At 42.6% G+C, this 24,573-nt stretch overlaps 1 protein-coding gene across 5 annotated transcripts in view; it reads left to right on the forward strand.

The window, feature by feature from the left end:
• Positions 1-24,573, forward strand: part of LOC101949585 (histone-arginine methyltransferase CARM1-like) — a 123,593-nt gene that overhangs the window by 81,859 nt on the left and 17,161 nt on the right. For all 5 annotated transcript variants that reach the window (XR_010588624.1, XM_005296782.5, XM_024103346.3 and 2 more), the window contains 3 exons: positions 10,430-10,607; positions 18,361-18,451; positions 24,299-24,380. Coding sequence is in view for 4 of the 5 variants with exons in the window: in XM_005296782.5 (XP_005296839.1) it covers positions 10,430-10,607; positions 18,361-18,451; positions 24,299-24,380 (351 nt within the window). In the remaining variant the exon portion in view is untranslated. The remainder of the gene's footprint in view (positions 1-10,429; positions 10,608-18,360; positions 18,452-24,298; positions 24,381-24,573) is intronic.

Raw genomic sequence — 24,573 nt, forward strand, 5'->3', positions numbered from 1 at the left:
AATTGTCTTCGGTACTGTAGATCAGCTACTTTCATTGTAAGCTCTTTGGGGAGGGACCATCTTTTTGTTCTGTGCTTACACAGCCCTACCACAACGGGGTCCTGGTCCATGACTGAGGCTGTTAGGTGCTACTGCAACCCACTTAATGAATGATAATTATGAGGCATAAACTAGCCTGTAAATCCTACTGGGAATAGACAAGACTGCTGTCCAATGACTGCATTTTTCTCTCTCAGAATGATGCTCAAGGATAGTTTTGAGCCATTGTCCTTTCACCTCCATAATTCTTTCCCCCATTGTTTACAAAATAATCACAGCTACCTGCATTCTTAAAAAGAGGATTCCAGCAAAAATAGCTGAAATGTGAATGTTAGCATTTAAGATTGGTGCCTTGGCTGATTTAAAAAAAAATAGTAATAAGCAACTGAAATATGAGTGGATATCGAAGGTTTTATCAATTTAGAAATTGTATGAAAGTGTTAGACACAGTCAATGTAAAAGCTGCATTTGAATTCAATTTTTTTTATAAACTATTGGTACAAGTAGCACCTAACATTTCTATAAAAGAAAGATTAGAGGTTTTAGTTTGTTTATTTTGTGCACTTGATAGCAATTTTGTGTAACGAGTTTCAGTGCTTTCTCTGTTTAGTCAGCTTTCCTGTTTTGTTTGTGTTTATCTTTCGAATGGCTACCAAAGAGGGACAAACTTTATATATTCAAAGGAAGTGTGATTGTAAAAAACCCCAAATGACAAATGAGCAGAGGTAGCATTGGAAATTACCATTAATTCAGTTTTCAAAATTGAAAAGATTTCAATTTGGCATTGTATACATGTGTTGTGAGTTTTTAAAATTAGTTTGTGCTATAACTTGAAATTACTGAATTCAGACCTCATCCTGCATACTCTTACTCAGGTGAATAATCTTTGTGTGCATAAGAGTACTCACAAAAGTAAGAACTACATGTGTGAGTAATGGTTTGCAGAATTAGTTCCTTTGTTGGAAAATGTAAAAAAATTAAACTTAAATTCTGTTCTGAAACTTGTGTATGCCCATTTTCAGATAAGAAGACATGGTTTTCTCTCTGACAATTGCACTTATGGACACAATTCCTAAGAGGAATCTCAAAAATTTCTGGCTACCAAATCAATAAGTAAAAAGCTGTCTACTCAATATTTATATTTTAATTGCTAAGGCTGCTGTCACTTTTCCATTTTGGCAAAGCCCTATGGCAGGCTTAGCAAACAGACTACTTTTTAAAATATTTGAAATATTTTATACTGCTTGTCATGTCTTTGGGAGATACATTGTACTTTGGAGAAATTTGTGTTCTTAAAATCAAATTACAAAGTTACATAATAAGCAAGAAGAAAACCATTGTTACATAGGGGAAGCTAAAAGTATTTTGTTTAATATACCAGTATGAGCTAAGGGAGAGGAAATATATTCTTAATTATCAGGTATCAGAGTATAAGAGATGTAGTGGGGTTTCTCTGGAGAAAGCCAGGTGGAGGATGAGATGATATTAACTGATCCTCAAAAATTATCGTAGGTAAGAAGTTTATTGTACAACACCTTGTCCTGATCATGCTTCCGTTTAATTCAGTGGGAGTTTGCCAGGGCTTCAATGGAATCAGGTTAGGGCTCCTGATGAGGAGGGATGTACCTGAGAGATCTGTTGTTACCGGTATGTATTTGAGATTAGTCAAGAAACTCTTCACTGATCAAATAAAGGTCCACCTGTTTGTCTAGGACTTGTGTCATGAATGCTGCATAAAGAAGATGAAGGGAAAAAAATAACCAAAACACTAACATACCCTCAGTTGGTGGCAGATTGATGCAACTCCTTTGAAGTCAATGGAATTGCATCAGAGAGTAATTTAGCTGTTGTATTTTGTTTTGTGGAATGTGTGTGTACAGTCTTATCTTTTCATCAATGTCTTCTTGCCCTGCTTTCATATTGTTCTGAAATCTAGGTCACTGGCTGGACACTGTTGCTATTAAAAACAATACACACATACCCACTGTTCATTCTCTGAAAAATCAAAGGCAGAGAAGGGGGAAAGAGATGGAACGTTTTGTTTTCTTTGTAAACCTTTTCTTTATTATGAAACACTGAAACCACCCAGGTACTTTGTTGCTTTAGTTTAAATACATTGATGTACACAATAAAAGCATGTCTGTTTTGGTTATGGGCAAGGTTGGTTATTGCAGGAATTTGTAATATGCTGTGTAGGAGACTATCACACTGTCAATGCGTGTATAAATCTAGTCTCATTTTGCATCGTATTTCTTGCCCAGTGTCACCAGTTCCAGTAGAGCTCTAGCTTGTTTGAGTAACTTGCTGTACGCTCATGACAAACTTGCGTTGCTCTCACTCAGCACTTGCCATGTACATGAAATCAAAAATATTTTCAATATGGGTGTGTATATTTAAATAAGTAGTCCCTACTTAAAAAGGTTTCATTGCCAACCTATTTTAGCAAGAGATCAGTATGAACAACTGGAGATCCATTTTGGGAGTCTTAGGGGCAGGGTGCTGGAAACGAGGGTCAAGAATTAGGTCCCAGACTCACTTTTCTTAAAAAACAGGAGCTCCCCTGTCTCTACCTGATCAGTGGATCCACATTAGTTGTTAATAGAAATATCTTTAGATTGCAAAACGTCTCATGTATGTTTGACTGGTGTATTACAGATTATAAATTAGAAGTTCTTGTTGAAGATCATGTCTCTATGTCTTGGCTACACTAATCTGGACTGAGCTGATTTTGCCTCTCATAGGGTTTGTTGTTGCTAGTATTCAAGTTAGGCCATATCTACATTTTTAGTCAACAGTAGTGACGTTGTCATAAAGCCACTGCAGTGAGTATATTGCTTGTGCACATGCATATTTGGTTCCTTGCACTGGCGCTGCTACTCACTGCGTTGCTACCAGTCAGTGTGCCCCTTGCCATCATCCTGGGCACTGTCTTTTGGGAGATACTAGCATTGCATGGCGGTGCAAAAACAAATTGCGCAGAGTGACTGGGAGCAAGGGATCAGGTTCTCATCATGCGCCATCCATTTCCTGCAATTTTCATACCTTGTTTAAAATCCCAGAAACCTCCACAGCATTTTTTACTGGCCACTATCTCTGACCGAAGCACAGAGCCCACACAGCTCTGCACTGTTGTTATGAGTGTTGAAAGCAGAGGATGCATGATCCTGCAATATGTGCAGACCCACAAGAAGAACCCCAGCAATAGGGGAGATGACGATTTCTTTGAGGACGGTTTGTTGAAGGACATCACAAAATTGATTCAAGGTGGTTGTTGGTATTCACAGAGCAGCTGCAGACAGTGGAGCACGGCTTTTGGGCCTGAGAAACAAGCACTGATTGGTGGGATCACATTGTAATGCAGGTTTGGGATGGCAAGCAGTGGCTGCAGAACTGCTGGATGTGGAAGACCACATTCCCGGATCAGTGTGCTGAACTCACCCCAGCCCGTCAGCGCCAGGAGACCAGAATCAGAGTGGCATTGATAGTGGAGAAGCAAATGGCAATTGCCATGTGGAAGCTTGCAGTGCCAGATTTGCTACCGGAGTGTGGGCAATCACTTTGGAGTTGGAAAATCTACAGTGGGGCCATTGTCATGCAAATGTGTAGGGCCATTAATTGACTCCTGCTACGCAGGGCTGTAACTCTCAGCAATGTGCAGTACATAGTGGATGGTTTTGCAGTAATGGACTTCCCGAACTGACAGCCCTATTTTGCCACTAGCCCACCTTGCCTCAGAGTACATCAACAGAAAGGGCTGCTTTCCTATGGTTGTGAAAGCATTGGTGGATCCCCAGGGATGCTTCACTGACATCCGTGTGGGCTGGGCTGGGAAGATGTGGGATGCTAGCATCTTTAAGAATATGGGACTGTTCAAACAAACTGCAAACAGGGACATTCTTTCCCGCCTGGCAAATTACCATTGGCAATGTTGAAATGCCAGTAGAGATCCTTGGGGACCCCTTGTTTCTCTGGCTCATGAAGCTGTACGCTGGCCACCTTGACAGCACCTAGGGAAGCTTCAGCTACCGGCGCAGCAGGTGCCGGAGGACAGTTGGATGTGTTTTTGGTAGATTGAAGAGCCACTGGTGGTGGTAACTCACAAGATTGGATCTCAGTGAGAAAAATATCCCAATGATTATAGCTGCTTGTTGTGTCCTGAGTGATATCTGTGAGGCAAAAGGGCGGGGGGGGGGGGAGTTGCTACTGGGGTGAAGGGCAGAGGTGGGGAGCTGCTGAGTTTGAACAGCCAGACGCAAAGGCCGTTAGAAGAACTCAATGCAGAGCTATGTTGCTGAGGGAGACCTTGAAAGAGCATTTTAACAGTTAGCCACAGTAATGGGTTTGGTGAACCGTGCTCTACCTGGCCCTAAAGTTTTTTGGGGGGGCTATTAGGAAGGAGATGTGTAGTGCTTGATGAATATGCGTCTTTTAATGCACTTCTGAATTATGTGGTGATTGCTGTATATTTTTAATATGTACACTGAGTTTTTCACTGAACTTATGAGTTCTGTGCCCTGGTACAATAACAAGCTGTCAGTGCTTTGAGTAGCTCTAGGCATTCTGCAGTATGTGTTGTGAAGCAAAAAAGACTAATTCATTTAAAAAAAATAGAAATTCTTTGTTTACCAAAACCAGTGCGAAACAGGTATATGCAATTCCAGAAACAAACACAATAAAACTTAAAAAAATAAATTAATGGAACAGAACTTAACAGGGGAAAGAATATTCATGTCCATTCCAGGCCATTTTGGCTATACATACAGTAACTGTGGCTCTCACAGGTCAGTGTAAGGGAAGCTGGGGTAGTCCTTCCCGTTCCCATGGGTGCGGTTGTAGTGGTAGGGATGTGGCCCCTGTTGCCATGTGGAATGTTGGGAGGTGTAGGGAAGTGCTGTAATGCAGTTCTCTGTTGATTGCAAAGGATGATGAACCCATGACTGTTGAATCTGTAGGGCAACAAGAGTGTGTGTTTGCTTCCAGACAAGCCCCATTATGTCCTGCTGCATCTTCCTCTACTTTTCCTGCTGGGACTCCTGGGCCTTTCTCCTGTCCACTCTTTCCTTCTCCATGATATCTACCATGTTCACCCTCCAGGCCCTTTGCTCATGGTCTGATGCAGCACTGGCTTGCAGGATCTCGCTGAACCTATCTTTCTGAGTCCTATTCTTTCTCCTCCTCGGCAGGGTCAAGCGTTCCACGGGCGTGGAGGGGGCACTAAACATTTGGCTGCTAGATGCTGGGACTGGATGACAGAGGATGGATCACTCGATAAAATGCCCTGTTCTGTTGACTCCTTCTGAAGCATCTGGCACTGACCACTGTCAGAAGACAAGGATACTGGGCTAGATGGACCATTGGTCTGACCCCGTATGACTGTTCTAATATTTTTATAACAGCCTGTGACAAAGTTCTGTCCTTGACTCCGTGGGTCCTGCGTTTCCTGACGGATTTTGCTAACCTCAGAGGCTCATTGTGACCCTCCACATAGCCCTTCTCTCTCTAGAGGCAAGGGTCACAGTCTGAGCCATTTTCATCATAAGCCAGCAAGGGAGGTGAGGAGAAACAACCCTCCCTCACACAGTCTCTGTTGTCTCCCAGTATCAGTGATTAATCAGGGAGGGGAGGGGGGAGCCCGGGCCCGCCCTCTACTCCGGATTCCAGTCCAGGGACCCTAAAATTAGCAGCTATGGAAGCTGACTTTTTGGAAATAGGACATGTACAATTCCCTGGGCTACTTCCCCACAGCAGCCCCCACTCAATATCTTCTTCACAATTACCTCAGGGTCTCCTTCCTTGCACCTGATATGGATTCGTACTACTTCGTTCCTCCAACAGCACAGCTCCCTCCTATAGCTCTTGACACCCACTCCGCACTGACTAACTGGGAGGCTTTTAACTAGTTCCAGCCAGTCCTTGATTGGCTTCAGGTGTCCCAATCAATCTAGCTATCTCCACTGCCTTCTAGAAGGATCTTAATTGGCCTCAGGTGTCTTGATTAACCTGGAGCAACTGCCATTTGATTACCATGGTACCAGGGATTTGTTTAGCCTGGGGCTAACATACCTGTTCCTCACTACTTTACTGTAGCCATCTGGCCTTGCCCCATCACACAGCCCAAGAGATATGTGGATAACCAAAGGACTGCCATCTAAGAGGTACTTCACAGGCAATAGCAGGGACAGCTTCCTCACACTGCCCTGCCAATGTCTCGATTGATCTGGGGGATCATGGCACTTCTACACCTATTCAAACCTCAGTCTGCCTGTATCGACAAGGGAATCAGTTTGTGCCAATTTAGGTGCCAGTTTTTATAGGGAAAAACACCTGGCTGGCAGAAACTGAACTGAGACCACTGGAGTTATTTCACCTAGGCCACAGAACAGCTATCAGATGCTAGTAACTTTTGGTTGCTACTGAGATAGGATGGAACTGACTTGCTATGACAATAAAACTTTAATTGTAAAGTCATAAAGAACTTACCATTTTGAAAGTTAGAGTTGTGGTAGTTCCATTTTTTAACCTCAAATTATATTTTTGCACCTGGAATTTAACACTAGTTGTAACTCTGGTCAGTGACTCATGTCATGAGATGAAAAGGCAGACTCACCAATCAAACTGCATTAAACACTTTGGAGTTAAGGATTTTACATCCCAAATTGTGTTCCCCTTTTCCCCTAGATAAAATTTCTATAGATGAGAGAGATGAAACTTATAACAGATTCATAAAAGTAAGCCTACTATATGAATGCATATGAAATATTCATAGCTCCTCTTCCAGTAGAAACCCAGGCCAAGTGAGGCCAAAATATAATCACCAAATTAGGCTTGGTCTACGCTACAAAATTATGTTGTGTCCTCTTATGTTGACCTCATTGTGCATGTGTCTACGCTCAAATTTGTCTCTGGCCAATGTAAGCTCCCCACTATAGAGCACAGTTCCTGTTGAGGTCAGTTGCAGTCATGAACTCTCTATAAATCTGGCCTCAAGTGTCTCAGGCACCAAGAAAATATGGAACACACAATTAGTGACCACCTGTGAAGTTTGGTGCAAGTAAATTGCCCAGCATCACATAGGAACTCTGTGGCAGCGGCAGGGTTAGGATACAGTTCTCCAGGGCAGCCTTCAGCTGCCTTAACCATGAGAACATAAGAATGGCCATATTGGGTCAGACCAAAGATCCATCCAGCCCAGTATCTTGTCTGCCGCCAGTGGCCAATGCCAGGTGCCCCAGAGGGAGTGAACCTAACAGGTAATGATCAAGTGATCTCTCTCCTGCCATCCATCTCCATCCTCTGACAAATAGAGGCTAGGGACACCATTCCTTACCCATCCTGGCCAATAGCCATTAGTGGACTTAACCTCCATCAATTTATCTAGTTCTCTTTTAAACCCTATTATAGTCCTAGCCTTCACAACCTCCTCAGGCAAGGAGCTACACAGGTTAACCGTGCGCTGTGTGAAGAACTTCCTTTTATTTATTTTAAACCTGGTGCCCATTAATTTCATTTGGTGACCCCTAGTTCTTATATTATGGGAACAAGTAAATAACTTTTCCTTATTCACTTTCTCCACACCACTCATGATTTTATATACCTCTATCATATCCCCCCTTAATCTCCTCTTTTCCAAGCTGAAAAGTCCCAGCCTCTTTAATCTCTCCTCATATGGGACTCATTCCAAACCCCTAATCATTTTAGTTGCCCTTCTCTGAACCTTCTCTAATGCCAGTATATCTTTTTTGAGATGAGGAGACCACATCTGTATGCAGTATTCAAGATGTGGACGTACCATGGATTTATATAAGGGCAATAAGATACTCTCCGTCTTATTCTCTATCCCTTTTTGAATGATTCCTAACATCCTGTTTGCTTTTTTGATTGCTGCTGCACACTCCATGGACGTCTTCAGAGAACTATCCACAATGACTCCAAGATCTCTTTCCTGATTAGTTGTAGCTAAATTAGCCCCCCTCATATTGTACGTATAGTTGGGGTTATTTTTTCCAGTGCGCATTACTTTACATTTATCCACATTAAATCATCCTTTTTCTTCCTGCAGTCCTCATTACATGATCACGTATTATGTCCTAATGCATATACCCAAGAGGGGCTGAACTAAAGATTGCACATTTGTGGAAATCGTGGCATTTCCTAATTTTTGAGTGCTTGACTTTGCAATCATAATCTTTTAATATTGTTTTTAATGCAATTTCCTAATTTTAAAAAAACCAAATAAACACACACACACCCCTGAAATTCTGTCACATGGAATCATATTGACCCTTAACTAGGCTCAGCAGGGTTCAAATCTTGAAATCCACAGAACAGATCTCTAATACTTGAGCTGATTGTGTAATTGGGTAGCAGTAGTAGTCTATTATCTTGTATGTGGACCAGCTGCTAGAAAGGGATAAGACAATTTGCCAGTGTATTAGCTGAAGCCTACACTACACTAGAAAAGGTTTCTCAGTACACCTCTACCCCGATATAACACGGTAAAGCAGGGGGGCGGGGCTGCGCACTCTGGCGGATCAAAGCAAGTTCGATATAATGCGGTTTCACCTATAACACGGTAAAATTTTTGGCTCCCGAGGACAGCGTTATATCGAGGTAGAGGTGTATATCTGTACAGGTATAGCTACATCAGTGAACCCTCCTATTGGAGATGCAGCTTATACTGGCAAAAGCACTGGGTTGAGACTTAGAACTCCTGGGTTCAATTGCAGGTTCTTGAACAGAGTGTTCTCTAGTGGTTATAAACTGTTTTGCTCCTGTTCCCCCAGTCCCACTCTGTTCCTGTTCCCCTCCCTTAGTGATGCCCCCACTCTCTGGCTCTTGCATCCAGTCCTCATCCCTCAGTGTATCACTCAGGTGGCTTTCTCCTTCTCCACTCCACCTGGGCACTACCTGGGGTACTAACAGACATCCCTTGGCCTGCGCCACTTCCCACAACCCCCATTGGCCTGGGATGATGAATTGTGGCCAGTGGGAGCCGCGATCAGCCGAACCTGCAGACGCGGCAGGTAAACAAACCGGCCCGGCCTGCCAGGGGGCTTACCCTGGCGAGCCGTGTGCCAAAGGTTGCCCATCCCTGATGTAGAAGATTTCTTTCCCCCAACTCCCTCCTTTTTTCTGTGGTCTACATTATAATGCAGAATGCATAGACTCAAATCATGGTCCCATACATAAAGCAGGAAATGGGCTTTCAAGGATTGGGGTGAAGGTGTCTTTCAATCCAGGGACAGGATACACAGCCTCTATGCCACCTCTGGTGCAGTCTCAAGGCTTTGCTGGCAGCTGCAGCCCCACTGTGCTGTCAGTAACTATTTGCTTCAGTAACTATTTGCTTCAGTAACTATAAGGTTGCTTCTCCTGGCGTGTCCCTGTCTTATTTGAATCTCCTCCCACTGTGCTGTTGCAGAAGGTGCCCTCACAGAGCATGGTACAGCATCCCCTGGCACAACCTTTCCCCATTCAGACTGGTTCACATGAGATAATGTTATCAGTATGTATAACACAGTATGTATTTGTATCCTAAAGGCAAATTCTAAACATATTTTGGCGCTACAAAGAGACTTGTTCTCTGAGTGCCAAGGTACATTACAGATAAATATGACATACATTTCTAATCAGAGTGACTTTAGAGAGGTTATTCCTTCCCCAAACATATTGCCACACACTACCTAAAATTCTGAGTCCATTTCCCTTGTTCAGATGAAAGAAATGTAGATCAAAAAGTTAAGAAAAGTTTGCCCTGAGGTTCTCAGCCTGCATAGGATTCTGCACATGGTACCTAGGGATTGTGCATGCTCTATAAAAGGTTATTCCTTGTTTTGTTTTTGTTTAGAAACATCATGCCTCAGACTTTTCTCAACCTCTGAGAACATTCATCCCCTGAGAACATTCATGCCTTTATGATTGTGTAGATCAGTTAGGAATAGCCTTTTCTAGATCTCTGTGAAGAATCTTAAAGATCCCTACTGTGTGTTCTTCTGTAGTGAATATTAACTTAAAGATCCCTACTGTGTGTTCTTCTGTAGTGAATATTAACTTCCCTATTTCTCTGTGTGTGCATATGTTGTATTCTTTTCTTCTAGATATTGATTCTAATTATTTCTTAAAAGATGCTGTAACTTGTACTGCTACTTGCTGATTCTGCACACTTCTATGAGTTTGCTCTCATCAGGGTATTTAGAAACTCTGCTTGTAGTAAAGAATGAGTCTGTACCATTTTTTAAAGTTTAATTACAGTGCAGACTTTTCAAAGGCTGATGAAGTTACTAGATACTGAACAATCCAGAGGGTTTCACGTTACCCAGAGACCTTCGGTAGAACTGTGCATAATCAAAGAAGCCAACATGATTGGGTTTTTTTTCCTTTCTCTTTCCAGATACTAGTGAGAAGTAACAACCTCTCTGATAAGATCATGGTTTTATCAGGTAAAATTGAGGAAATCTCTTTACCGGAGAACGTCGATGTGGTTATTTCTGAACCAATGGGTTACATGCTGTTCAATGAGAGGATGCTGGAAAGTTACCTCCATTCCAAAAAATGGTTGAAATCAAATGGTGAGTATGCCAGCACCGTTGCCCAGTGATGGATTGGGGAAAATGGGAGTTTTCAGAGAAAGGAGACAAGAAGGACCTCCAAATGGTGGCTCTGGACAGCACTGGTTGGTGTTGTGTTTCACCACCTCCTGCAGGCTCTGTGGGAATGAGAGTTGAGTTTTCTCCCTTCATTTGAGCATGTTGAAAGCACCACTGTTACTATTTCATATTGTGATTTGCTGGTGAGCCCAGCTATTTGAGCACTTAAACTGTATGTGCTGGATTTGTTGCCCGTGGCTGCCTCTTGTGTCACTGAATTTAATGTGCCACCGTATGCATTATGGGTTGCCTCTCAGTTCAGAGTTTATAATGCAAAACATGATGACAAGCTAAACTAAAATGCAAGGCAACAGAAGGAAGATAAAGACCTATAGTTGGGCAAAGAATGGGAAACGTCATGAAAAATGTGTTTTTTTTTCTTTGAAAAAAATATGAAATTTGAAATGTTTTCACCAGCTCTAGTCAGACCCCACCCAAATTCCTAATTCCAAGGCCTCTTGGTACCCCACTCTTTTCCAGTGATGTGTCCAATCCAGCCAGAGACAACTGAGATCCACAGGTCAGTTCAATAGGATCTGTGTTTCAATCTGTTACTGATTGGAGAAGTTTTGAAGGAGGCTTCTAAATCCAGGGGCCTCCTGAGAAATTTCCTTGTAGGCAAGTCTGAACCTGCAGTTGCCATAAGTTATATTTCACTAGGTGAATTCCTGAAAACAAACTAAAAGATTACGAACAGGTTTTGTTAAAAAAGAGAGAGACTTTCTCATATGACACCAATGTGAAAAACAGGGTGTGGAAGTTGAAGACTTTTGTTTTTAGCATATTAAACTACTTAGGGGAACATGGGCTAATAGGCTGAGCACAGGACTAGGAACTGGGAACTACTGAGAGTTAATCCTGGTTCTGCCACTGACTTGGTCTGTGGCCTTACAAAAGTCACTTTAGGCTGGTGTTTTCAAAAGTGTCCATTAATTTTAGTGCCTCTGATTTTGGGTACCCATCTACAAACTCTTAGGGTATATCTAGACTGCAATGTAAGCTCAGGATTAGTGGACTTGAGACCACAGACCTTAGACTTGCAAGCCCAAGGCTTGAGGGTCCACACTCATTGGTGACCCTAGGTTTACAGTTTCTGGACCCAGGCTCCAAACCTGGGGTTCCAGTGTCCACACTGCATTATGCAAACTCAAGTCAGACCACCATGTCCTAGGGTTCCTAGCACCCTCTTCAGCTGTGGCCACTCTAGCCCTCAGTTGACGGTACGGTGTGGGAAAAATTGACTATCCACCCTACACATTACAGGAAGTTGTTGCAGCCTGCCAAGTTCCCAACATAACCTGCTGTGCTATCTTTTGGGTTTGCACACTCCCGGCAACTGGAGCCAGCAACATGGAGGAGTCACATTTGAAGTGCTCCTCTTGCTTGTGCTTTCACTCAAGTTTCAGCAAACAGACAGAGCATCCATGAGATGCTGGTAGACATTCCGACATCGTTTTCTGACCTACAGAAGGCACCTGACAGGAGGAGGATGATACGCACATGAAAACATGGAAGACTTGAACTGGCCGATGCTGTTTGCGACTCTCAGTATAGGTGCTGATACCCCCTATGTAGACAGGTACTTCTGGAGCAGGGCCACAGGCACAGATCAGTGGAACCACATTGTGGTGAAGACCTCGGGGGTGCAGCGATGTGCCCAAAATTTTCGCATGAAGAAAGCTACATTTCCGGAGCTTTGTGAGAAGCTTGCCCTAGCCGTCCAGTGTCAGGAAACACAAATGAGGGTGTCCACATGGGTCTAGAAGCAGGTTGTTATAGCCGTTTGGAAGCTGATTGCCCCATGCTGCTACAGGTCTCTTGCTCACCAATTTGGCATTGGAAAGTCAACTGTGGGTAAAATGGTGGCAGAAGTTTCTGAGGCAATCAGGCATGTGATTTACCCAAAAGTGGTGGGCATAAACAATATTCCTTAAGTAATTGCTGGCTTTCCAGAATGGGATTTCCAGACTGGACTAAGGCCATTGATGGGACTTGTGCCGACAGTTTGCTCTCCTCAAGAAGCACATGAGTATGTAAACCACAAAGCATACTACTCCATTGTCATGCAGGCCTCTGTGGACCACAGAGGCCAACATATGGACACTGACATGGGCTGCACTGGAAAAGTTCATCATGCTAGGTTTTTCTGACAACTGGGAGTCTACATTCATGCATAGACTGGGACACTCTTGCTACCAAACGGCATTGTCATAAATAGAGTTACTATCCCCACTGCTATTCTGGGGGACTCTGTGCATCCCCTTTTGCATTGGCTTATGAAACCATGTCTTGGTCTCAGAGGTCCTGGCAAAAGAAGGTTTATTTATGCTCTGAGCAGCTGCAGAATGGTGACTGAATGTGTGTTTGGCAAATGAAATCCTGCCGGTGCTGTTTGCAGACCTTTTTTGGATTCCAGTGTCATCAGTGCTGTCTGCATCACTGTGGCTTGCAGTGCTTTTCACAGTCTTTTTGAAGCCAAAGGTAAGCCATTTGCCTCTGAGTGGAGCTATGACAGTAGTGGATCGGAAAGCACACCTATCCCATCTGGGGCAGGATGTGCCCAGGGAACACAAATCAGGGATGCTGTATGCTCACACATTATGGATTTGCATGGGAGAGTAGTGTGTTTTTATTAATGTGCTTGTACAATGGTTACAGTAAAAGAGTTACAGTCACATCATGTAACGAAATGGGACTGTGGGGGCAGGGATTGATTGCCATGGATTGTACTTGTGAATGACATAACTGCTTATGAAATGGGGAAGTGGGTATGTGGCAAGAACTGTAGATACACAGTATGGCTTGATGTAGATAAATGTATTGAGAAATAGCATTTGGATACAACTTACCAATTGTCCTTTATCTTGTGTTTTATCTTTATTATGTGAAATACAGCTTATATGATGTGATGCAGTAATGGTAATGAAATGTCCTAATAAAAGAAAAGCCTTTATTTTTTAACATGAATGAGAAGAAAAAAGTGCCAGCAGGCCAGCTGTCATTTGCCCACCAAAACACTAGTAATAAACCAACACCAAAACCGTTAATAAAACACAGTGCATAAACCACACATTAAACAGTAAAACATTGCTAACAAATAAACCCTCCGCTGTTATGTGTCCCCCAGCACCCTGTTCTCCTTTCCCTTCCTTCCACATTTAGCACACGTTTGGTGCCGCTGCAGAGGGTGGAAGCGTTTATAGGGGTGGGCATCTGCACAGGTGTGGAAGCCTGCAGGGGGTAGGGAGGACTGCATGTGGTAGATTTGCTCTGTTCAGTTTCTTTTAAGTCAGAATTGCATGGGCCACCCAGCCATACAGTTGTTCAAAGTGTTCCTGGTCTATAGCACGTGGTTCCGTGGAGGGGACCCAGGACATGGTGTGCGTGCAGCAGGAGCCTGTACTCTGGCAACCACAAGCATAAGCAGCCTCTCAAACAGGTCTTTCTGCTGGGTTCTGTGGCCACCCTCAGCCCATGTTCCTGCTACAGAAACTGCGCTGCAAGCCTCTCCTGGTACGCTGAAATTCTGTCCTTTCACTCAGGAGCCTGCCTGGGCCTTTCTGCTTGTTCTGGTGCTGCACCCGCTTGTTGGCACTGTCCAGAATGTCCATTATAAGTTCATCACGGAAACACTTCTGCTTGGACTGGTCTGTTACAGTTCTACATCCCAAGATCCTGCTGCAGTGGGCCCATATTGCTGAGGTGGAAGGACCAGCAGAGGTGGAAGGGCCAAAAAGCAGACATCAAACAGTGCATTATTGTTTCAGTGCTTCACAACAGGTTCAGTAGGCAAAAGCGCCTTGTGGAATCTCCAAGGCCAAAAAATGATACTTTGAAAAAGTATCCCGGAAGCTCTGTGGACACAGCTCCGTTAATCACAGTGAAAAGACTGCACAAACAATGGTGAGTTACTATTTATAATTGTGTTTTGTTTAAAAATTGCAGACCTGCTTGGTCCTTGGGATAGGATGGAGGAGTATGCCACAGAGATTTTCACACTTATGGGGACGGAGCTGCACATCTATGAGTGAAGTTGGCTGGCGACTTGCAGAAGAGGGCGGGGACAATATGCCCTTCATTGAAATTTGATTACCTGTCTAGAGTTTCTACTACAGAAAAAGTTTGTGACTGTCAGTGCCCAGGACTAGATCAAAATTTTTGAGTGAATTAACAGGATACTGCATTAGCATCCAAATGAATTACTGCCTCCCACGGCTCCTGGTGCAAGCTGCTCTGAACACATCCACCCTAGGACTACTTGCAAACACACAGGAACTCTCACAGAACTAAACAGCCAACCCCCTCCCCCAGCACGTTTCTGGACTGCATAAAAACCCTGGCCATACTTTGGGCATAGATTTCATCACCCGTGGATTGTATTCAACCTGCCACACTTCCAGCCCCCACCAACCTTTTCTTTTTTACAGGTTTTTTTTTTTTTTTTTTTTAATATGGAGATATACCTATCGCATAGAACTGGACGGGACCCCGAAAGGTCATAGAGTCCAGCCCCCTGCCTTCACTAGCAGGACCAAGTACTGATTTTTTGCCCCAGATCCCTAAGTGGCCCCCTCAAGGATTGAACTCACAACCCTGGGTTTAGCAGGCCAATGCTCAAATCACTGAGCTATCGCTCCCCGCACTGTCCTGGCTGACCAGGCTGTTGTGAAGCACTGGTGGCTCTTAACGTTGTGCAATGCCTGATTTGTATGGCATGGCATTCTGAAAGGCAATATAAAGTTCTTACTTTTAACACCCCAGCACATCTCTGTTAATTTTAAATGCTTGTTTTGCTGTTGTTTGCACTTCTCAGTCTCCATTTTGAATTCCACCTTGTGGTGTGGGAGGCGGAGGGGCGATGCCAATGTACTGCCCTGCAGTCCGCCATTAGGAGATACGTGCTGCTGCCCGTGGTTTGTAATACATTTTTCATTTGGGTCATAAACTGGAAATCCTTCCAACCCCCTATATTAATAACAACAAACATGGTGCCAGAAACTTACCAGGCTGAGGGATTCCTTCTGCCTCTTATGTTTCTGCTGCCAGTTCCACAGCTGGCTCTTTCTCGGTGGGGAGGCATCCCTCCAAATAGGGACCCAGAATGTGCTGCCACTGCTCTGGCAGCAAAACCTCCTTGGGGACCAGTTTGAGCACAGGAGTCACTTCGGCAGCCTCATCTGGCACTTGCTGGCTCCTCTCCAGTCCTAGAGTGGATTTAGGGATGAGAAGGTCACTGTCCTGGCTGACCAGGTTGTTGTGAAGCACTGGTGGCTCCGTGCTCAGCACAGTATCCAGCACCCGGTCAAACTCCTTCAAAAAGGGGAAGGATGATGGCAAATTCCTGTTGTTCTTGTGCTGCTTAATCCGCTGCCTGCACTGGTTCAGTGAATCCACAATGCTGCAAGCTTCTTTCATATTTCCTGGTACTGTATGTGTCGTCATCCCTGGAACTCTTGCTAAAGTCACTCTTTGCTTGCCTCGCACCGGAGATTAACCAAAATCTGGCTGCGCTTCTCTGACCAGCTAGCAACATGATTGGCAAAGAACTTCTTCATGTCAGTGGCCATTACAAATGACGGAGAAGATTCACTATGGTTGCAGCTCAGCAGACAGAATAAAATGGAACTGTTAAATGCAGAGCAGCAGTACTTGAACCAAGGGGTGGCTTCCCTTTCCCTTTGTGTTGATTAAGAAGACCATCCTATGGGATTGTGAGATAGAAGTTTTCAGACTCACAGGACCAGAGTCTGGGGGGCCTGGGCCTGAGCCTGAGCCTGATCTGCATCGATACTGCAATAGAGGGAGTTTGGACACAAGTCAAACCCTCCACACTGCAGGGTCCTGAGACCTGGGCCCAGCCCTGAGTCAGACAGAATTGTGTACAGCTGGAAGCGGGGTTTGGGCTTAAGCGTGCGTCCAAGCCTGGGCTTTCATTGCAATGTAGATTTACGGTAGAGCCTGATTTTTCAGACGTGTCGATGACTTGAAAGTGCTATTATCTTCAGTCGGAGTTGTGGGTGCTTAGCACTTCTGAAAATTGGGCCCTTTGAAATTAAAGTTGCTCACTTAAAAACTAAGGGAATCAAAATTAATGGACACTTGAGGATGTAGGCCTTAATTTATCTGTATCTGTTTCCCCATCTGTATAATATAAATGAGACTTATTTATATCTACCTCACACAAGAATGGTAGTTAGAATTAGTTATTATTTGCTGTGTTGTTGTAGCTGTGTGGATCCCAGGGTATTAAAGAGACAAAATGGGTGAGATAATATCTTTTATTGGTGAAAGAGACAAGCTTTCAAGCAGCATCGATCTCAGATTTGAAGAGCTCTGTGCAGCTCGAAAGCTTGTCTCTTTCACCAACAGAAGTTGGTCCAATAAAAGATATTACCTCACCCACCTTGTTTCTCCAGGATTAATTATTGTTTATAGAGCACATTGAAAATGTAAAATGATGTATAAGTGGCAAGTGTGTAGTAGCAGAAGCTGAAGCAGCATGGTCTCATGAGCAATTTTAAAAACCTTTAATCCCTATCCCAGGTTTTACTCTGCAGAAGTATTAGTATTCTCTAAGCAGCAGGTCTTAAAAGGCATGCTTATTTACTGAGTGGGTGTGTGATTCTTTTTGAAATTCCTGTGGTCTCTTGCTACATGTTGTATTTGCAAAAAGAAAGCCGTTTGTTCTTTCATTTGTGCACCACATTTTGCACCAGTTAAAACAGATGTTTGAAGAAACATGTTCCAGTCCAAAAATGACTGCTCTATGGCCCCTTCTCCTCATTGATGCACAAACAACAGTGTGCAAAATATTTCTTGAATATTGTTTTTTGAAGTCTTATCACGCAGCCTAATCCAGTGCCTACTGAAATCAGTAGAAGAATTCCCACTGACTTCAGTGGCCATTGGATTCAGTCCCTAATTAATATAGGTCTGTAAGTCAGGACACCTGGATCCTTTTCCCGGCTCTGTCAATAACTTGTTGTGTGAGCTATGTAAACTTCTATATGCCTCAGTTTCACCATCTGTAAAATTGATATAATACTTATCTTTACATGTTTGAGCTTTATTTTATTAATGCTTTGTAAAGCGTTTTTGAGATATCTGGATACAAGGTTCCCATGTAATTATTATGTCAAGCTGCTAATACTAGACCCCTTGAGGATTACCTAGTTGGTACTCTGCAGTTTGATTTATGATTGAGTCTGTTGACATATCTTCTGTGATAATATCTGTGGAAAATTTGTGTATATGGTCAGCTTTAAATAAACCTGTTTCTCCAATTGTGGAAATGGTGAAAAGGTATTTTAGAGTAACATCTAGCATTTTACTTAATTCAAAGAGAGAGAAAATGATTTAAATGTCTAATATAGGGACATAAAACTTATAATGCTTTATCATTCTTGGCAGGCTTCTGAAATATCCTGGCAGGCTTCTGAAATATCCTGACCCACTTCATAAGTGGATATTTTTGTTATTGATTGCTTTAACCTATAACTGCATTTCAATAAACTACATATTATTGGGATTTCAATAAACTACCTGTAATGGGATTTGATGTTCATCTGTTGGAGGTGCAAAGCAATTATTGCTTGCTGGTATTTTCTGTACATGTTTCCATAGGGCTAACCAGAAATTTGAATTTTGCTACTGTATATTATCTTTTGTTTACTAGGAATGATGTTTCCAACATTTAGTGACATTCATTTGGCTCCTTTTTCCGATGAGCAGCTCTACATGGAACACTACTCCAGAGCCAATTTTTGGTAATGATTGTTATGTTTTTTTAAAAAAAATTTTGCTTGGAGACTCAGTAAAGGTTTTTAAATGAAACTCATTCTTGTAATCTGAATGAAGTGAAGCAAAGCACATGGCAGAAAATCCTTCTAATTTTCCATGCTCGCTTCCTTTAACCTGGTCCGCAGCTATGCTGTGTGAGCCTATCAGATCTCGCAAGAGGAGCAGGGTCTGGCTAGGTCAGAGCTAGGATGGGAAACCACGTCCACTGAGCTCTCAAGTGCTGCAGAAAAAGATGTTTATGAATCCATAGTTAGTAGTTGCTCCTCTGTGCCAGTAATAAGCCAATGCCCCAGGATGGTGCTTGAGGGGCGTTGAACAAATCAGGCTCCTGACCATACACAGATGTCAAAGATCCAGTGGCGTTTTTCATAGAGACAAGGTATTGACTTCCATATCCTGGTCAAATTCTAAGTCAGTAATTACATTCTGTCTACCTAAATTCCTCCTGCAACTTCAGCTAGAAACAATGGTCTTCACTTCTTGCCCTAAATTGTTGTTAATGCTGGGGTGCACTGTTAAACAGGTGCAGTGAAGTCATCACCTGCTGATTTACACCACCTGAGAATGTGGCCCTTATCCTTTCTTTAGGTTTGTCAGGCCATTCTGTAGAATTCCATAATAGGCGTATAGTTCTTCTATGAAACTCCATAGGATGGTTCAAAAAGTCTGTGGAGAGACTATTGTTCCCTATTTATATTGTCTTGGTCTCAGTTAAAATTCTATAAGATGTTTTTATAATGTACCATGTGGTATTGGCCAACATCACAGACAGGATAGTGGATTAGGTGGACCAGCTGTCTGATCTGGTATGGCAACTTTTATGCTTATGTAGGAAGTTATAGACTATGATCAAGTCAACCTTTAACCATCTCTTTGCTAAGATAAAGAGATTGAGCTCTTCGGTCTATCACTAAAAGGCATGTTTTCTAATTCTTTAAATCATTTTCATTGCTCTTCTCTGACCCCTCTCCAGTTTATCAACATCCTTCTTGAATGGTGGGCATCAGCATTGGACATAGTATTCCAGCAGCAGTCATACCAGTGCCAAATACACAGTTAAACTAACCTCTCTTTTCCTACTTGAGATTCCCCGTTTTATGCACTCATGGATTGCATTAGCTTTTTTGGCTACAGTGTCGCTCTGGGAACTTACCTTCAGCTGATTATCCACCATAACCCCCAAATCTTTTTCAGGGTCACTGCTTCCGAAGATAGTCTCCTATCATGAAAGCATAGCCTAAATTTTTTGTTCCTAGATGTATACGTTTATATTTAGCTGTATTAAAATGCATATTGTTTGCTTGGGCTCCAGATCGCTTTGTAGCAGTGACCTGTCCTCTTCAGTATTTATCACTCCCCCAATTTTTGTGTCATCTGCAAACTTTATCAGTGATGATTTTATGTTTTCTTCCAAGTCATTGATAAAAATGTTAAATAGGATAGGGCCGAGAACTGATCCCTGTGGAACCCCACTAGAAATATACCTGCTTGATGAAGAATTCCCCATTTACAGTTGAGACCTATTTATTAGCCATTTTTTTTAGTCCATGTAATGTGTGCCATGTTAATTTTGTGTCATTCTAGTTTTTTATTCAAAAATTTCATGTGGTACCAAGTCAAATGTTTTACAGAAGTTGAAGTATATTACATCAACTCTGTTACCTTTATTACTCAAACTTATCTAATCAAAAAAATGTTTTCAAACCATATCTATCATTTCAATTTCTCCCCACTTAATCTTTAGCTTCTGCTCTTTTTGGTTGTTCTCAAGAATACAAAAAAGATTATAATAAACTACAAATTGGGTGGAATGGGGCCCAATATTTTGTTTTTTGTTCCATGTGCTAGCTTCCTTGGGAAGCCATAGTAGAAACTAGGGGTTGTTATCGCTTAGTGAAGGAAATAGATGCTGAATTAGCAGTCTGAAGCAGAAACATAACAGCTTTTTCACAGGGTTCTACAGAACTAGATGTTATTGGCAGTATCCAAGCATTTCACTTTAAGGTTGCTTGTGATGCTTCATCTCTATCGTTAGGGAATGTAAGACTTCTATTTGACAGCTTACAAGTGGAGAATACAAATGGTGTAATGTACACACAAATATTCTGTGTGTATCTATCTTTACATATACAGTATGTATATAGTATCTGTATTAATGGCAAAAAAATTCTACTTGTCCCTGCCATTAATTAATGCCACAAGCTCTGAACTGCTGATGTTCTGGTGACGTTATCTACATCCAGTTTCTTAACAAAAATATCCAGTCTGCATTTAAGAGCACCTGCAAAATGACATCTAGATCTAATACATACATTGTGTCCTAGAATATTGCACACTGATACAATTATTCAGGTGAATACTCAGAACAAGTCACTACAGGGTTGCTAAGAGAATGATAGAAGTGGAAGATCCTAATCGTTCAGGTCTGGAAGTCCTTCACAGATAACTGGATCTGGGAACTTAATTCACTTCCCCACCATGATCATTATTATTTGTTCGTTTATTTATTTGTTTATTATTTGTATTGCAGTAGTGAGCGGGTCAGGATTAGAACCTCACTGTGTTGGAAGCTGTACAAACATAAACTAAGAGTCTCTGCCCCAAGGAGCTTACAGTCTTTGTAACAGGATCCTTTCCCCAGTGTTTCAACAGCTCATTTCACTACCCCTTTTCTTATTTTTTGGTAAATAAACTTTGAACATATTTGCCATGTAAACGTTGGGCTAACAACACTGCATAAACTCTTACATACTTTACATGAATAATCCAATGCACCTGCAACATTGGAGTTTTTCCAGCCCTGGGAGTTTCTGGAACAGAAGTGTTCATATCCTAAGTTATCCTAAATCATGCAGTGATCTTTCAGTGTGGATGGGTGTCCAGCGGGGATTGATCACACAAGGTATCCAGCAACTCCTGGAGTGTCTGAGCACTTTGCAGGACCAGGTGTTTAAGTGGAAAGACTAACAAATTAACTTCATTTGAACCTTGAGCAAAAAGTTGAAACCCAGGTCTCTAGAGGTGAAAGTGCGGTGTTTTTATCACTGCTTCACTTATTCCCCGTAGTCTTCTTTTTGTACTAAGATATACTGCAAAAAGAAGAACAGGAGTACTTGTGGCACCTTAGAGACTAACAAATTTATTAGAGCATAAGCTTTCGTGGACTACAGCCCACTTCTTCGGATGCATATATGCATATATTCTTCGGTATATGCATCCGAAGAAGTGGGCTGTAGTCCACGAAAGCTTATGCTCTAATAAATTTGTTAGTCTCTAAGGTGCCACAAGTACTCCTGTTCTTCTTTTTGCGGATACAGACTAACACGGCTGTTACTCTGAAACCTAAGATATACTGATATACCTAGCACAGTCCCTGGGCACAGGGTCCCAGGCAAATTTAGGCTGTCTATCTGCTCTTTTTTAGTTGTGCCAGCTTGTGCTGTTTCATGCTAGCCAGCACCTGTATAAGCAGAAAATTCCATGCCTCAGAACTCCCTTTTCACTTAACTCCCTGGTTTGTTTTTTAGAAAATCTGCCTCCTGTATGTTTAATAATCCTTCCTATATAGCTAATAGTGTCTGAAGGGGGTTTTGCTGCAGACCTTTCACATTCTTTGTCCCATTTGCTGTAAGCAACAAAAGAGTAAAAGAAATGGCTGGAACTGCAGTTTGAGTTGGCTCTTGTGAAAACATCAGGTCTGTGAAATGGTCCAAAAAAACCTGATCGCAGAATCCTGGTGCATGTCATATCACTAGTTACTAGGAGTATGCATAGTTTGTTTATTAATGGAGGGAAGGAAGGATGAAATAGTTAACGCAAACACAGAATTATTACTATCCAAATCCAATAATGGCCACGATCCAGCGAGGCCCTGGCAGGATTTGTTATTTCACACTTCAAGGCTAGTTTACCCTGATGCTTGACAGATGCAAATTAACTTGTGTTGTGTGTGTCAAAATCAAGGATGGCACATTGCTGGAAAGGGTGATTGTTTGCAATATATCTTACAAGAGGGGACCGCTCTTTCTGTTGTGAAAAGCCTTCTGAAGATCGGTACGAAGCATAAATATACACCAGGTGGTTAAAACAGTCTGTTCTTTGCCTTTTGTGTACTTTGTGACTGCCCCCAGCTTAAATGAGAGACAGTCTTTCTTCTCTAGTATCTCCAGATAATTCATTTCATTGAATGGACATTCCATTGAATAATACCGCACAGACTAAATTTTAAGGCAGCGTGGTCCAGTGTTTAATACCAACCACTGAGATGCACAGAAATTCTTATGCTCCTTCCATATGAATGGGGGAGGTTTCAATTGATTAACTGAACTTTCTGCCACAATAGATAAGAGGTTCTCTAGTTGTGCATCAGTAATCATGCTGAAAAGGGGATAGAAGATCTCCTGTGATTGGTGGTATTAGATGATCTCTTCTGCTAGGCTTACCATTAAGAAGGGAAGTACAGTACTCCCTTTAAGCATCTTTCACTTGGAAATGGGACATAGGACACAGTTCACACTGTAGCAGATTAAATAATTAAGTTAATATTTTAAAGCAAAGTTAATACATCTGAAAGGGGCATTCTTAACCTGTTTTAAACATAAAAATTGTGTTTTGGAAAAAAATGCAGACAATATTTAATATATTTGTATGACGTCTTTAAAATTAAAACAGGAATTTGAGGTTTTAAGCATTCTCCTAAGGTGTTTTCAGAGATTGCAGTAGACTTGAGACCTTGATTTTGCATCTGGATGATGATTTCACCATTAGAAATTTGCCTCGGTTGCAGACATCTTTTTGTTTATATTGCCAGAGAATTGCTGAATCTTTCTGAGCTTTAATGAGTGTCTCTAGCCTTTTTCAGCTCTCCATTGGATTGATAAGAGGGTCAAACCTCAGACTCTGGGTAGTTATTGGCAGCAGGTATTTTTAATTTCAAAGGAGTTTTACAGGGGGGCTGGATTTGCTGTCAGTGAGGGATTGGCACAGTTTGGTTAGCTGAGCATGTAACTTGTCTCTATTGTTTAAAAAAAGTCCTATTCACTTAGGGTGAGATCCTCTCACCCATTTCCCCCTTTATGCCTGGTAAAAGGGCCAGAGACATATATAGGGGCGCTACTAGCCTTCGATCCAGCTAGGGTACAATTCCCCTCAGCATAGGCACTGTGGAGACAGCCATAAGATGTCTTCAGAGGACATCCTTGAAAGCTTAGGGGGCATGGTGAGGGCTGCAGGGGTGTCAGGATGGGGCTGCACCCTGCAGTGCTGTAGGGTTTTTGGGCAGCACTGCAGCCAACAAGGCAGCCTAGAGAGGCTGCCATAACTTAGAATAGGCCCTCGGGGCAGTTTTCAGTTGTTCCAGAAGCCTCTCCAGTTCCTAGAACAGCCCAGGATTGGGAGGGCACAAAGGTAGCTTAAAGCCACCTTAGGTCCCCCTCCCCCAGTCTGTGGATTCTGTGCCGTGCCAGTAAGAGGTGAAGTATGGGAGCTCTTTCCTGATGCAGAGAGGCCTCTCACCAGTTCACCTGAGGGCATCAGATTCCTCAACCTGGAAGAATGCACAAGATAGTCTAACCAGCAGTCGATTTCACTGATGCCAGGAAATAACCCGGAACGTGCATCTGTGGTGTGTGGGGGTGAAGAGTGAGGTGGGGATGGAGATGGTTTGAGCTCGCCACAAATTCTAGGAAGGGGTTTAAGTGTTCAGCCACACATCACATTCTGTTTGGAGACATAATTGTGCATGGGTCCTCTGGGTGTGAGAGCCCCGAGAGACTTCTTCCACTAAATATTTTACTATACATTACTGTCTCTAGGTACCAGCAGTGTTTTTATGGGGTCAATCTGTCCAGTCTCCGCAGTGCAGCGGTGGATGAGTACTTCCGACAACCTATCGTAGTAAGTATTTTCTCTCTCTCTTGCCTAACTCATCCCCTCCATGAAGTTTTGCAGTACCCTGTCTAGGAGAGCTCGAACCGTAACTGTATAGTGTCATTTGGTTTGTGTACAGAACTTTGGCTTCCAGTGACCAGTTCTGCTAGAACCAGGAGCATCCCAGTCAGAGGTTAATTACTGTATGTACTATACCTGG

Source organism: Chrysemys picta, chromosome 6 (genome assembly GCF_011386835.1).
Source record: "Chrysemys picta bellii isolate R12L10 chromosome 6, ASM1138683v2, whole genome shotgun sequence".
In the NCBI taxonomy this organism is placed as follows: Eukaryota; Metazoa; Chordata; order Testudines; family Emydidae; genus Chrysemys; species Chrysemys picta.